The following is a 15,760-nucleotide window of genomic DNA, read 5'->3' on the forward strand; positions in this document are numbered from 1 at the left end:
GAATTCCCGACGTGACGTCGATGGTAGGGGGGCGGTAACAATCCACAAAAGGGGGGGCATGACTTATTCGCTAATTACGAAAGTGAGATATGTCGGGGAAAAAACAAAACACATTTTATTGATGTTCTATACATATATCAGAAATAAATGACAGCAAAATTAACTGTTTTATTTTAATTCACTGCAGCATCCCTTTAAGAGAGGTTTGCGGTAACACCATGTGAATATCTCTTTTGACTAGTGTTGGTTCTGAAATGAACCGGTGGTTAATGTTTCGATCAGTCTGATCACAAAACTCTCGTAACTGCTACAGTTGTTCGCTGTTTGCAATTAACTGTGGCTCTGAAAAGAATCTGTGGAATTAATTTTTTTAATGACCCGACTTTTCGATCAGTGTGCGCTGATGGTCTTCAGGAGTTGTAAGCTATAAAATTAAAAAAATGGTTGGTGACAGGGATCTTCAAAGTATTATTTTTTATATTAATAAATCAAATCTTACTTTTTAAACCGTGCTAATAGGGCCCAATTTCATAAAGTCTGAAGCACTGAAATTATTGCTTAGCAGAAACAGCCAAACTACATCGGCCCAGTTTCATAAAGTCGTTAAGCAGAAAATTCTGTTGAGCAAATTTCTTGGCTAAGCAAACAATTGCCATGGGACCAATCACAACAATGGTAACTCTATAGTATTCTGGCCGGTAACCTTTTTTTGCTGGGCAATAGTTATTTTTAGTGCTAAGCAAGTTTTTTTTGTGCTTACAGGATTTATGAATTTGGGCCCAGGAGTTACATTGTTGGTACTGGTTCCCTGCTCATTTTTCACTCAGCAAAGTTGATGCTGTGAGGCACCAGTGTAGTTAGCTTAAGCTACTCTTTTCAAAACTTTTCAAGTTATACAATTTTTTAAAGATCGGTTCGGTCACAGGAAACAGTTTGGCCTAAATTGATTTTTGATTATAATGACCCAAAGAACAACAATTTTGTACAATTGTATATTAATAGATATTTTTTATTGAAGAAATTCTAGGGCTTAAATTTAAAATTTACAGTAATGAAATATTTTACAAAATGGTGTAAATAAATCCTTTTAAATACTCTTTGAATAATATGTAAAACTGTCAGCTTTTGTTTCAATTCTTTTAATGCATCAAATGCCTGCCTTTTTAAATATCTACATCAGATGTTTTTTGTCAACGAAACGCTGATTTATAGGCAACATTATCTGCCTTCACACAAATTTGGGGTTGGTTTTTTTGTTCAATTTTTGCACTTGGACGACCTTGTAGAGGTGCTGCTCACCTGTTCCTCCTTGCCACTCACCCACTTGATTTTTTGTACCATTTTGAATATTATTATATATTTTCTAAATAAAAAATAAAACTCATATTTTTAAAGTGTTTTGTTACTAAGAACATTGAATACTTCCAAGTTTAGTGACAGCGGGTACCAGCTGCATCTACATTATGGCAGCAACATACTCGATTGGACACCAACACTCAGAAAACTAAAAAACAACTCATGCATTAATTGTTTCTAAGATTCAAATGTTTTAGGGTGAAAACTTATCCAAACCATACAAACAGGTACACCAAATAATTTGAAACACAAGTAGAGGGGTACCTTCCAGTGTTCTGCAATAGGTACTGAAATGTGTTGGTGTGCTTGGACGGAGTGATCTAAAAAGAAGTATTCAATTTAAAGGTTTGGACAGCAGTCAAAATGACTCAAAAAATCTGATGCTGTCAACATAAAAGTTGAACCTACCACAATTGTCCAAAATTTGGACTGAAAACAGTTGTGCCCACTGAATGCTGATTTTAAGTAGGGAGTATGCTTGGATTAGCAACTGATACATTTAGGCAGTATTGCTAAACCTTGTCTTGCACAAACATTACACTTGGCTACACAGTCTACCACAATCGCCATTGTGGGAGTCAACTTGCACGTGCAACTATGGTAAAAGGCGTGTTGCCTAAAATGCGCACCGTTGTATAACAAACATGGACAGTGACCAAAATGGCACACCAAGATTATGATGAAAAAATTATTCGCATGAACTGGGCCAAATCAATACTAAAGGGCGTTTATTAGGCCCCCAACCCTTGATGTGTTTTCATCGTAATAGGACTGTCACGCGAACAGTGGAAAATATTGTTTCAAAAACTCAATAAAAATAATGTACAAATGTACAGCACAACCCAGGAATACGATTTTCTGGAAAACATCTTCTTACTTATTTGTTTTACTTTCAGTACTTTCCTGAGTTCTATGAAGAAGAAAACAGTTCAGGCAAAACTGGACGGATTGTTGTCATTCTCTATTAAAAATAAACCCAGAGTCTCCTTTCGTGTACTTCTTATAACTCAGAGCTGTTGAGCAGACCAAAGCGGCTGACGCCTTTCTTGAGCAGTCTCTGTATGATAGTTTCAATGGGTTGCGGCGTGGCCGTGTTCAGCTGGTCGTGCGGTACGTCGTACGCGCAGGCCAGGTACGCTATCATATGATGTTTATCGATCTCGGCATCCACCACGTTGATGGCCATCCGTAATTCCGGTAGAGGCACCTCCCTGTAAAATAAGAACATTTTTCAGTCAATTTGCATAAATCGCTGTGTCGGTGCAACAATGTGGTACGATTTTGTAATGCACCATATCAGGCACGCACTACTGGAATTTCCCATGAGCGAAAATCTTTGAATTCTACTCAAGGTTTTTACTGTGACTCTTATCAGCCGAGTACGGTAAAATTATTGTAAAATAAACATTCATCCTGGAACCCATTTCCCAAAGGTCAATTATTCTGAGCCACAAAACTACTGTTGGTGTTTGTGATCAAACTAGCCCCGTCTCGCTGCCCCCCTCCCCCCTTGTTTCCTTATCATTGTCATCTCCTACTTTTCTGACTGCATTCTGCTCTCTCTCTCTTTCCACCTGTTACTAGAATGTCGTCATTTAGCCCTTAGGCAAGAATCTGCCGGGGTCAAAACATGAGGACATGAAAAATGTCTTGCTGAATAACATCAAACAGTTGTTTCTGAAACAAGGTCAACATCATATTATCCCTCCTTTCCAGCATGATGTTCTTTACCCATTATCTCTGCCCCCTCCCCCCCCCCCCCAGCACTCTACATCTTCGATCATACTACTTACTCTTTCTCCCCCATCTCTTGTTTGATCTGCTCCACATACTTGAGACGTTCTTCTTTATCTTGTTTCCGGATTAGATTAATAAAAGGACGAGCTCCTCCATCTTCATCCTGTGTTCAAAGTCAAAATGGAAAACCTGTCTCTGTAAAGTCTGGACACTATAAAGAGCATATCAAAAGTCAAGCCCATTTGAATTCCCAAGAAATGTTCCAGCAGTCAAACAACCGCAATCCAGTAGACCACGACATTGTATTGAACTACAGGAACACTCCTGCACATTACGCATACTGCACCCACTCTTGATTGGCTCAGTGTTCGTTACTTTAATTTACAATTTGTAGTTTTTCATCAGTTAACATTTTTTCGGTTGGAACTGGCCTATTAGGCAATATAGTTCCAGTTTAACAGTCAAAAGTCATTATACATGAAATGAGCAATATATTTGACTATGGCATTGCTTAAATTCATTAATATACAACTCTTGAATAAGGGTTGAACAAAGACAAAATTATCTAGAGCAGGATTTTAACCAATGACCTGCGGATAAACATGCCAGCACTCTACTAACTGAGCTATCTAGCCCTATTTTGGCGGTCTAACTATTTTGTAAATATATCTTTGTTCGCTTGCACATCAAGCGGAGAATGGTAATCAATGGTGTTACAGACATTTTGTGACCACTTTGGTCTTGGGTCTTTTTACCTCCATGAAGAGATCTTGATAATTCAGGGTCTCTGCTCCTTCTTCTGGTTTCAAGTCTTCTAAGGCTGCAGCCACAAGGGCTTCGATGTTCTCATCGGACTTGACGGCAAAGACCTCTTTCAGAGAGGCTTCAAACTTGTCTCGTGGGATGACTTGGATGCTGGTTTCTTTACTTTCCTCTTCCTCCTTTTCTTCAACCTATACAAAATAATATAATAATAATAATAATAACGGTTTTTATAAAGCCAAATTCAGAATACCGTCTCAATGCGCTTTACCTTAATAAGTGCCCTGGTCATTGGGACAATAAAATTATGTTGATCTTTCACAGATCCCTGAGGAGTACACAGCCCTGAGCTGCCGTGGCACTCCAAAGGCTTTTTCATACACAATATCAACATCTACCCTCGCAGGTACCCATTTATACCCCTGGATGAAGAGAAGCAGATATAGTAAAGTATCTTGCTCAAGGACACAAGTGTTATGTGGGATTTGAACCCACACTCCAATGACTTAACCACCAGAGCTTGAATTTGACGCTCTAAACCACTCAGCCATGACACCTTACAATCATTAAGTTGATCAAAAGTTTAGCGGAGCGCAACTGTGGGAGCAACTTGTATGGAACCATTTTGTTTTTCTCCCATTTAAAAGAAAGAACCCAAACTGGCTAGGCTACAAGGACATATAGTAACATCCCCTTTTTTGTTGAATGACAATAAGTGAGTTCTCATTAATGAGTTCTCATAAGGGTTCTTGTTTACTTGTATCATCCACTGGGAAAAAATTTCTCTTTTTTTAACGTGATTGAACAAACTTTGTTTACCATCAACAAAATTAACATCTATTAAAAATGTGTGTCTTGAAACTTGAATCTTGTTGTTAGGATTTGAATTTTTACATAATTTCAATGATTTCATTTTCTGTTCTACTTTTTGGGGGATGGGAGTGGTAAAAATATCCTAACTTGATTCATTTGGGAGGTATTGAATCCATGTCCTTGCCAGCAATTCAAGCAGACATCTTAAGAACATACCTGCGGGGGTTCGACCCCTTCTTCTGCTGGCTGGGGCGTCTCTGGCGGTGGTGCTGATGATTGGATCGTCACCGTCTCTGAAGACTGATTGAATGACTCCATCAGTTTTTGCAACATCTCCATTTGTTGGTTGTACACATCTTCGCTGATCTGAAGAAAACAAATACAATCAATCATTAAGAAATGTATGTCGTAGTTCACAGATTTGCTGTCATAGTGTTGTTATTTCTGATTTTTGTTCTAACATTTTGTTTAAAGGTAAGGTACGCGTTTGGTAATCACTTTATAAAATAATGGCAATAAAACCTCAATTGGTTAGGTACAACAGTTTTCGATAGTGTAAATCATTTTGAGAATCATGTCACTTTGAAGTAACTGGTTATAGAAAATATACAAGTAAGGGGAAAAGGACGTAGGTGGTACTACCTTTTGAACTAAATTTGAATTGATGCATATGGTGGGATACACCAAGTGAGAAGACTGGTCTTTGACAATTACCAAAGGTGTCTAGTGTCTTTAAGACTAAAAAGTTGTATTACAAACTGACCTCATTTTTAAGTACTTGATAGAACAAGCTGCAGAGGCCCTCGTCTTCGTATCTCTCCAAGGCGTCATGGAGATTGTACGCCTTCTCAGCAATCATCTTCTTGTCCCGGAATCTGTCGTCAAGAAACTCTGCCAGGAAGGCGTCCATCGGTCCAACCGAACCGTCCTCCTTCTGAAGAGTTTCGGAACAAAATAAATATAAACTGAGCTTATTAGATGTTAAATTTGCATCGGGATAAAGAATATTATTTTGGTTTTACCGTTATTAGACCCTTAGATCGGTGTGTGTAATTCTTTGTAGTTTAGACCGTTAAGACAGACGGCAGAATTCTGGACTTAACTCTCTTTACTTTGATCTGCATACGTTTACTCTTTCATCTTCTTTGCTTACTATTTTGCTTATCTATGCAATTTTTTGTATACATATTTTATTTTGAGAAAAGATCAGAGTAGTTTGAAGTAAATGTTGACTTGAATTGAAGAATTTAATTCAAATACTGCATGACGTTTGAGATTTGTTAAGTCCCTTTGCTCCTACCTACCTGTGATTCCTGCTTATTCTTGGCCGCCCAGACCTCCTTGATCAACTCCAGGGCATCCCCCTTTGATATCTCTCTGTTTCTGACTTTAATATCGGTCTGGAGGTAGAGTGGAACATCCTCGCCTGTACCCTGTGGGATGATTCAAACAAAACTAGATTTATTACTCAGCAACTTAGTCTGGCGAGTAATAATCGTTGTGTCAATGCAAGACTCTGCTAGTGTTGAATCTTCAAAAGGTTGGTAAGCAGTTTGCAACAACTAATTCTGTTTTTTTTTTTTTTAAATTATTTCCTGTTACATAGTTCAAATGTAAACGTTGCCTACCTTGGGCTCAAAGAACGCAAGTCCTTCTCCGTCTCCAGCTAGCTCCTTGAGGAGGAGCTCCACTTTACCATCGCTGCTCTTATCCTTAGCGATGGTTGCCCATCTTTCCTCTCCTCCCTCCATGAAGGGGGCGCAGCGATCCCAGTCGGGTCTGTAGGGCAACAAATAAAGCATGGATATTAAAGTCTCGTTATTTATTATTTCATTATTTTATAGTTCGCACCAAACAAGTGTAAAAGTCACTCTTGGTAAGAAGCTACAAGAAGAAAACATTAATAAGACGAAAATAACTATTTTAGTTTTTAATTCATTTTTTTTTCAAAATTATTATTTTTGTTTATAGTAAGGTCTCCCCAAATAAGTCTAAAAGCCACTCATGCAAGATCTCGGTATAAAGGGCTTCATTAACAAAGATATCTAAGATGAAAATAACTCTGGAAAATCCAGAGCTGGAATTGGTATTCCTCTTTTAAAAAAGATTGTAGGATGAAGGGGAAACATGTACCTGGCAGTATACGTGGAATAAAGTTGCCTAATAATGTTATTACTTTAAAAGAAAACATGTAAATGTACTTGTGCCGAACCCCATGCAATAAGCCATTTGTAATATAAGTTAGACTTGAATATTGCCTGGTACAAATGGCTTGCACAGCTAATCGCTTAAAATTGTCACACCAACTTTCCTAAACTACCACTTTTGTACCTTGGTGTTGCTGATCGTTTGAGCACTTCCAGCTCGGAGTAAAACTCGTCTCTCTGCGTCAACACCTGTTTATTGACCTCAAGAAGTGTACTGTGAACAAATAAACAAAATGGGGACGTTACCTCAACAATCTTCTCTCCATTTATCATCGCGACAGCCGACTCCGTAAGTTGGACGCCGCAACAAAACTTACTCCCACCATCTGTAAGAAACTGGTTGGTCAGGGTGCCTTTGGTTATAGCGCCCCCAACTTATGGAACAAACTCCCCCCAGAAATCCGCCAGTCTGACTCAATCATGACATTCAAAAAACTGTTGAAGACCGAACTGTTCAGAGCCCATTAATTTGTTTATTGTTTATTCTCTTTCTGTTCAGGGCCTTGATCTAGAGTCTAGGATATGTGCGCTTTATAAGAACTTTGTATTATTATTATTGTTATTATTACTGAACCAGTAGTTATTGGTAACTCATTCATGCAAACCAGTTATTTTTATGATCTCATATTATAATTGCAGCTGATAGTTTCTTATTAAAGGATTGTGGTACTCGTTGTAACACAAAGCACAATGTCCACAGATTTACATTAAACTTACACACTTTTTTTATTTTCGTGACTGGTTTCACTTTTCAAGAATAATAAGTTTACTCACTCGTGCTCTGTCATCAGGATCTCATGGTCTTTTTTCAGTAGCTCCATTTCTTCTTGCAGTTTCTGTAAAGACAAAGTACGTACTAAGGATTACAATAGTTGTTGAGTTGTATCAGGGATAAAGAATATTAATTTGGTTTTACACTTACACCAATGTGTGTTACAATGTGTACTTAGTACTGCCCGGTGTTCTGTGAGCCCACAACCTTTGCCATTCTAGAGCAGTGTCATATCAACTAGACCACAGAGATTGCCTGGTAGCTAGAGGCAGTTCGAATCCTATATTTTAGCAGCGGTAAGATACCAGACATGTTTTTTAAAACCCAGTTTTGACAAGGGACAACTGACTCTCTGTCTGTTGTTATTTTTCAAAATGCTTTAGTTTTTTTTAGGGTTTTTGTTTGGGGGGGGGGGGTGGTAGAGCTTCATCTACTTTATGCTTCTCTGTCTAGTCAAATAATTCAACTCAAATTATTTCCAGTTTGAAAGACTTTTGGGTGGTTTCAGGTACCTAAATAACATTACAACACAGTGAAGACTGCTAAAGTGACAGGTGCAAAATTTGGTTGGTAAGCGCCCTCTGCTGTGTTTTATTACCTCATGTTCTACTTTGAGTCCTTCAAAGTCCCTCCTCGGTACTACGTCTCCATAGTTGGCGATCATCTCCGTCAAACGCTGCGTCGCATCCGTCAGGTCCTCTCTTGCTCTCCTAAACATCGTAAGGAAAGTAAATGATAACTTAAGGAAAGGAACTCTACACAGAAAACTTAACTAATAATGTTAACCTTTCATGATAATCAAAGATATTAGAGGTTTTATCATCTTTCAAGTTCATGAAGGTGTAATTAACAATATCTGTGTTTACTTGCCAAAAGAGGGCGCTGTTTACAGTGTGATTAAAACATGGCTTCTCCATTAATAGTTTTTGCTATATGAGTCTCTACTTAGACATAACCCTAGCTAGGTCAAAGAAGAACCCCGATCATTAAACAGAAGGTTGCTTTTTTTGCTTACTTTACATGGGCGACACCCATCGGGGTAAAACTGTTCTTTTAAACCTGAGACCAATTTTATAGAACTGCTTAATGCCCCAAATTTGTACGTAAAAGTGTCTATGGTTCAAGTGCTTAGAGTTAGAACTGCTAACAGCAAGTACTGGAAAAGGCATGATAACCTTCCGGTGCTTACTGTAAGCAAGTAAATGGTGTAACAATGTAAATCTATGGTTAACGCACAAGCTATTTCCCTACGCTTAAACAAACTTTTCTGCTAAGTAGTTGGTGCAAAATTTTGCTTGCTGATAAGCAGCGCTAAGAAAATGGCCCCTGGTATATTGAACACGTTTTTATTTGACATTTGAGGGTTTTTTCAAACCAACATAATTTATACATTTATGGTATGTACATTAAAGCTTTACATAATTAATACACATTCACTTTATACAAAAATATTTAATTTAAGCACATATTTTCTCACCTTAATGCAATCTTGAGCTTTATGGGATCCTCTTTGGTTTCTCCAACGGGGTTGACCTGACCCTGAGACTTTTGAAAGTCTTCTTGTTGGTAGCGTAAATCGTTGATGTCAGACACCAGTAGTTTACGAGCGTCGCATTCATTTCGATATTTGTAGTACTCAGCGGCTACGTCTTCTTGTAGCTGAAGAAAAATTTAACATTTACTGTAATTGGCCCGGAAAAGCATAATACTGGGTTCTTATCTACAAATGTAGCACATAATCACATCCCTAGGGATAATATCAAGCACTCATTTGTTTTTAACAGGACAAGAAGTGTTGTGCTATTTAATAGTGAGACCCATTTATGTAGCACCTTCTAACGGTACACAAGATGCCGAGGCACTATTTGGATTGGGTTTTCAGTCCCTACCTGACTGCGTGGGTTTTCCCAACAACAATTCTCTGGGCTTTTTCCTCCCACATATAAAACTGAAACTTCCTTCCTTGTTGTTTCTCCATTGGGTTCTTAACCAGTACTGTGATTAAGTTTGTCCATGGCTTCACAAACAGAATAAATTAAATGAAGGTGAAGAAAGATACCAGGACATCAACCCAACTGCCCAATGTTACCAACTGAGTTCGGATGCAGTTAACACCCGAATCAGAACAGGCACTCCAGAGTCGCGCCGAACCAAATTCTAAATTAAGTACATGAAAAGTTTGACATCTAAAACAGTAAGGAGTGACTGGGCGCGCTAGAAGTCGAAAGATCGACTGTTGAAGTCATTCATAATGACTCTGGAGTACCTTGGTTTCAGACGGTGATCTTGTCATGAGCCGAGTCAATGTAAATTTTATGTTTAGTTCGCCTGTCTGAAACAAAGAGTTATTGGGTCGACCTAGATTCAGTCCAAATCTGTTTAGTTCGGCGCGACTCTGGAGCACCTGTCTAAAAGGGTTGTTACACAATCCCCACCCATACCTTGTCTATTTGCATCTGTAGTGAGACCTCGTGTTGTTTCATGGCATCTATCGTCTCCTGCAGTGCCTTCTTCTCTCTCTTAAGATCCAGCATCTCCTGTCTCTCCTCCTCCCTAAGTGCCATCACTTTCTGATCACACTGCTCCGAGACTGTCACCAACATGGACTGCAAACACAAAGAGGAAATAATTAACCACTTATCAACGTGGCTTCCAAAACATTCTGAAGTTACGGAATTGTTGAGTGATTTTGTGTGTATAAACATGTACGTGCTTTCTCCAGAAGACGACCAGAGCATACTGATCGAAACGTCGAGTTGAAACCAACGGTTCTTTTCAGAACCACCCCAACTCATTAGAGATAGTCATTACATGGTGTTACCGCAAACCTTTCTATAAACATGTACCTCTTTTTAAATCTAAAGAAAAATAAAGGTGGTGGACCTACCTTAAGAGGCTCAAGCTCCCTTATCTGTTCTCTTTGTTGGGCGATCATCATCTCGTACTCTGTCTTAATGGATGAGAGAAGAGGCTTGTATGTCTTGAAGTCTTCTATCAGGTACTCAAATACCTCTCTGTATGCCTGAGGTTGATGGACGAGAAATTAAAACAATAAGACACCTGTCAAGCCAGAACTAAAATTTGACACTAGCCTGAGGCTAGTGATCTTACTGTCGGGCCAGTGAACTTAAAACTGGACAAGTCTTGTGGTCTTGTGCTATTCAATTGAATAATAATACCTTACTGTGTTGTATCTTGAAGAGAAACAAAGGATGTTGGAATGTTGACTTTCCGTCAGGAAAAAACACTTTCAATTATATTGAGTAATGAAGTATACTTTAAGGCACTGGACACTATTGGTAATTACCATAGAGTTATATATAAGAACTAGAGGGCGCACTAGCCTATGTACGCGCACCGGCATGCGCGCAGGCGGCCATTTTCTAAGTTGAACAAACAGGCATTGCTTAGCGTGTGTTTGTGCAGTCATTTTGTAAGAATTAGATTTTGGGGTCCCGTAATGAAGCATCTGAAAGCACACAACTTCATGTGCCAAGGGTATTTTCTCTTCCACTATTATCTCGCAACTTCAACGACAAATTGAGTTCAAATTTCCACAGGTTTGTTATTTTGTGCATGTGTTGAGATACAGAAAGTGAGAAGACTGGTCTTTGACATTTACCAATAGTGTCCAGTGTCTTTAATATCCCACAGAAATAGATGAGATAAATCTTCTCTTACATATGTCTAAACTTAATGTCAGGACTCAAGATTTCTTTTTATTACGTTTATGTTTTAAGTCTCTTTATGGTTAAGTGCTGGGTGATTGTTTATCCCTTTGGTCAATTCATCTATAGTTGACATACCTGTAACCTAAGGTCACTGGGACCTCCTTCCCTGTCTCCGTCCAGGTTTCTAAGTTCTTTCTTCAAGAACATCTCCAGTTGTTCCAGGAACCTTGGCTTGGGGATGACTGATCGTTGGGGGTCGTCGCTCATGTCCGCTGACATCTTGTCCGGGCTGGAACGAGGTCTGTGGCTTGGGATACCTGGCTTGGCTGTGGCTTGGGAAGTCGCATGAGCTGGCCATGTGTCAAGGGTACCGGCTTTAGTATCAATGAAAGGCTGCCAAGAATACAACAAAATATAAAACAATTATTTGTGTGTTATCAAAAACAGTTTCACGATAACATGCGACCTCCTATTCTCGACACTGGAATGCATCTGGAATTCTCTACTTAACTTAATCTTAGATATTGTCTTCCTACCACAAAGTTCAAATCTTTTCTCAAAACCTATCTTATGTCACAGGTTTTTCAAGGACTTATTTTATTGTGTCTGTTTTTCTTTGGTTTTGTTTTTGGTTTTACTGCGCCTTGAACACTTGCGCCTTAATTATGTTCGTGACAAGAAAATCATACCGTCTGCTTATCGGTCATTTTAAAAACCACCCGCCAACAACACCTTACAAGTATGTTCGCCTATGGTTGCCAATGTTCGCCAACGGTGGCAACGTTTGCCAAGTTGAACGATCTCTAAATTGACCTTACCCTTAGAACCTGAGGTTGAGGTAGTTTGTGTTTTGTCCGATCGTTGATTCCATTCAGCTGATAGCTTGGACCTTGTAGTCCTTCGTACTGCCTTACCGCTCTTGGTGAGATGCCTAGACCAACTGCTGGCGGGGTGCTGGGAAATAAGAAAAAGGAAAATTAAATGCTTGATTCAGTAGTTTTTTTTTTTTTTTTTACTAAACTTTCTTATTTTTTATATTATTCTCGTCCTTGTTGTAAAAAAACATTGTTTATTGGTTACTCTTTTAAAAACTATTGTTTGTACTTTTTTCATGAAGTATTGAAACAATAATAGTAAGTTTTAATTGACATTGAATTGAATTAAGTTAGGATCATATGAAAAATATGATATTGACATCGCGGTAAGAATTGTATTATTAACAAAAGTAGGCCTACCTTATTAAATAAAAACTTACTGAACTTGGCGACAATCACTGCAGCTGTTGATAGTTTAAAAACTTTTTTGAGAAAGGGTTCCCTTCGAATCAAATAAATACTGTTTATACAAAAAGGGATATCTCATTGACTCTTGAGGTGAATAAGATGCTATTAATTATTTCATATCGAATGCAAAAGTGGTGGCGCCATATGGAAACTTTCCATTTATTATAATTAATATGGTTTGGGTAATTAGTATCACCCCAATGCAATCAATAGCTCTGTTCTGAGAAAAATAACAATTACAAAAAAGTTAAATACTGTACAGTGAGATACTAAATAAAATAGTCTAGTAACTAGTCAGCACAATCTCACTGCATCAATAAATAATTGCCTAAATAATTAATAAATTATCAATAAGTAATAAAATAAACAGTTCTGGTTAGCCAATTTCTTCGGGGGAGGGGGTGTCACATCACTTATTCTATTACTGTAATGCCTTTGTGAAATCAGACCCCTGGAGTGAGTATTTCTTACTTCTTGCAACATTTTGTTTTCACGGTACTGATGCAGTTACTGACATGCCTATCTCCCATCTCGCTGCTGAGCTCAAACTGAAACAGGAATAACCACACAAGTCACAACCCGTTTTATCGTTTTTAAGAAAAACTGTTCGACTTGCTTACCCTGCAATTGGAGGCAGCTTTGCTAGAGGCATGGCTTTTGCAGCCATTCCCGATCAAAGATTTTTCTGTTGTATTTTTATGTCAAGAACTGTTCCTTTTCCGGTTTGCTAAATTGTAAACAACGCGGCGTAGTCTCCCTTCACACTTTGATCATTTTACACACTCTCTCGTCGATCTCCGCGCGCCAGCCAAATCACGTAGTTGCTATGGGCGCAGATCATCACGGGTCAGGAGGTTGGGGGTCATCAGTCAGTGGGTGACTATTCTTTTTTCAAGGCGTGGTACAAAAACAAATCGCAGCGCACCGTGTTTTTGCACCGTGCACGTTAAAGTGCGCCCCCTGTTGGTCAAGTTATCATTTCGAATGACTTATTATACACATCATGGAAGAACCATGCTCACACATCAAAACATTTAAATTCATTTTAATAAATACGAATGTGTGATAATCCAGAGGTTTTGTTCAAGGAGCAAGATGGATTTTTGTAACAATAATCTATTATGATTTTTATTTTGCTTACAGCCTTGATGTAAACCAAAGTCAGTCAAAGTCAATGTCAAAGTGCGCCTGACGGCTAAAAAGATGGTTGGGGACGCAGGGTTGACGGCGATTTGGAGGTATGGGGGGGGGGGGGTTAATTTTCAACAAGCGGTTGAATAATAAATTACGCTTAAAGTTATAATATTGGGATAATGGAGGAAATGTAAGCATATTCAAACAGCCTGCTTATGATCATAACAGTAACCTCCTCATCTTTAACGCAATGCCCCTTTGAGTTTGGCATTCGCCCGGAAATAATGGTTTGATTTCGCATATATTTGGACAAATAGAATTAGCTGTTGCAAACTCAGTATTACCAACCAAAGGGACCAATAATGGGGAAAAGGGAGAAGGTTAATGGACTGATGTTTCAAAGTCTTTCTCGAACTAGGCTACACAAACGACACACGTTTGGTGACAACTCAAGTTTTGTGGCAAAGGGGGAATAACAAAAAAAGATTGCCAATGATTGTGTGTCCAATAGTGGTCAAACCCCCGCCTTCCCTCCCCTGTTAGTCCCTCTCGATCCAATGCATTGCTTCTTCAGTGGTGATGAATCCCTCTCTGTATGTTTCTAATTGAAGTGATTATGTCGCTTTTGCGAAAGACTCCTTGGTCGAAACGTCAGGCCTTGCCATTATTTACAATTAATTTGAGGACTCACTTTTTTAAATCGATTTTAGAAGAAGAAAGAAATACCCATTGAAAAGCACTACAACAGCGGCAATTTCGTAGTGCAGAAAAAAAATGCACCCCCTCCCCCTGCAGGCCCCCCTCCCGCCATGTGAGTTTGTGGTTTAAAAATGTTGGGCGGCAACATTATGATTCATCGCAAAACTTTGCTAAGCTTTACATAGGCCTTTACAAGTAAAATCCTTGGTAGGTTTGTTTGATGGCAAATAACTGTATGGAAAATGTTAGTTTTGTCCTTGTACACCTTTTCAAAGTTTTGAATATTCATAGTTTGTTGGGGGCTAAAAGAGTTTAGAGACAATTAATGTGGTTACCATGGTATTTGTCGGACTTCATCCCGTAGGCCAGGCGACAGACAAACAAAATGTGTAAAATAATAAAGGAAGAACAATGTCAAATTAATTTGGAGTTGAATGGAGCAACGTTTTTAGACCAATGTTTAAAATCATATTAAATACATTATTCTTGTATCAAGATAAGATAATTTTTTAAAACTTTGTTTTTGTTATTGTTAAACTTTAATGACATTATAAGTAGTATGGTACCCACTTCCACTCTGTTTTACTTTACTCGTAGTTTCGCCATTTCGCAGTCTGGGTATCAAACTCCCATTCTTTGTTCAACTATTTGCTGGTCAGCTGGTGTTCATAGCTTTAAAAGAACACATAGTTATAAGAGCGGGTACCATCGAAATATGTCCATATGATTTGTACGCAAGCTATATACTACGCGTAAACGGACGGGACGGATGTGTGTGTACGTCATTTATACACAGGAAAAATGGCGACTCACGGAGAAGGACCGAGTAGAAGTACGAACCAAAACAATGAAAATGTCGACCCTTCAGACAGACTTAAACAGATTTATCCAGCAGTAAATGAAGAGGAAACACCTTTGCCAAGGACATGGAATCCAAGAACGAAATCTACATTCATTGGATTATCGCAAAACAATCTTCGAGTTCACTACAAAGGTGAGACGAAATCTCCATAATTATTTTGGTCATTTGGATTTTCCATTGGTGGAATGGCTTTGCAAATTGTATCAATCAGGTGATCATCATGTACAGGGATTTAATACATGCAACTTTTGTTGTGCATTTGCATTGGAAGTTTAGATTCACAACGTTTGTGAACAAGAATTGAGATATACAGTAGGCCTAGCTTACGACTACTTCAAGAAACAAACGATGTCCATGTTTATTATGTAGAAAACAGATGATAATGATTGATGGTTTTTACGAATGAGTGATGAATTGATCATGTTTTGATGGACAAATTTAATTTGTATCTTTCCTCACTGCTC

At 38.5% G+C, this 15,760-nt stretch overlaps 2 protein-coding genes across 2 annotated transcripts in view; one reads left to right on the forward strand and one right to left on the reverse strand.

Annotated features, from left to right (window-relative positions):
• Positions 1 to 185: 185 nt before the first annotated feature.
• Positions 186 to 13,395, reverse strand: LOC117289526 (translin-associated factor X-interacting protein 1-like). Its single transcript, XM_033770671.1, has 16 exons — positions 13,222 to 13,395; positions 12,137 to 12,272; positions 11,454 to 11,711; positions 10,535 to 10,669; positions 10,089 to 10,253; positions 9,125 to 9,306; positions 8,246 to 8,357; positions 7,650 to 7,711; positions 7,000 to 7,089; positions 6,297 to 6,447; positions 5,973 to 6,101; positions 5,432 to 5,602; positions 4,885 to 5,034; positions 3,849 to 4,046; positions 3,150 to 3,256; positions 186 to 2,567 (listed from the first exon to the last, which is right to left on the reverse strand). The coding sequence occupies exons 1-16, from the start codon at positions 13,266 to 13,268 to the stop codon at positions 2,357 to 2,359; spliced, it is 2,304 nt and encodes a 767-aa protein (XP_033626562.1). The 5' UTR covers positions 13,269 to 13,395; the 3' UTR covers positions 186 to 2,356.
• A 1,818-nt stretch (positions 13,396 to 15,213) lies between these two features.
• LOC117289049 (ran-binding protein 9-like) overlaps positions 15,214 to 15,760 on the forward strand; it is a 42,191-nt gene continuing 41,644 nt past the window's right edge. The window contains exon 1 of the mRNA XM_033769974.1: positions 15,214 to 15,428. Coding sequence (XP_033625865.1) covers positions 15,236 to 15,428 — 193 coding nt within the window. The 5' untranslated portion in view covers positions 15,214 to 15,235. The remainder of the gene's footprint in view (positions 15,429 to 15,760) is intronic.

This window comes from Asterias rubens, chromosome 4 (genome assembly GCF_902459465.1).
Source record: "Asterias rubens chromosome 4, eAstRub1.3, whole genome shotgun sequence".
NCBI lineage: Eukaryota > Metazoa > Echinodermata > Asteroidea > Forcipulatida > Asteriidae > Asterias > Asterias rubens.

Bases quoted from the DNA above. Each gene is read 5' to 3' on its own strand.
- LOC117289526 (XM_033770671.1), bottom strand. From the start codon at position 13,268: ATGGCTGCAAAAGCCATGCCTCTAGCAAAGCTGCCTCCAATTGCAGG. The intron at 10,670-11,453 runs GTATGTCAACTA...CATCAACCTCAG, and splicing joins CCAGTGACCTTAGGTTACAG to GCATACAGAGAGGTATTTGA. The intron at 2,568-3,149 runs GTAAGTAGTATG...CTTATTTTACAG, and splicing joins CAAGAGATGGGGGAGAAAGA to GGAGGTGCCTCTACCGGAAT.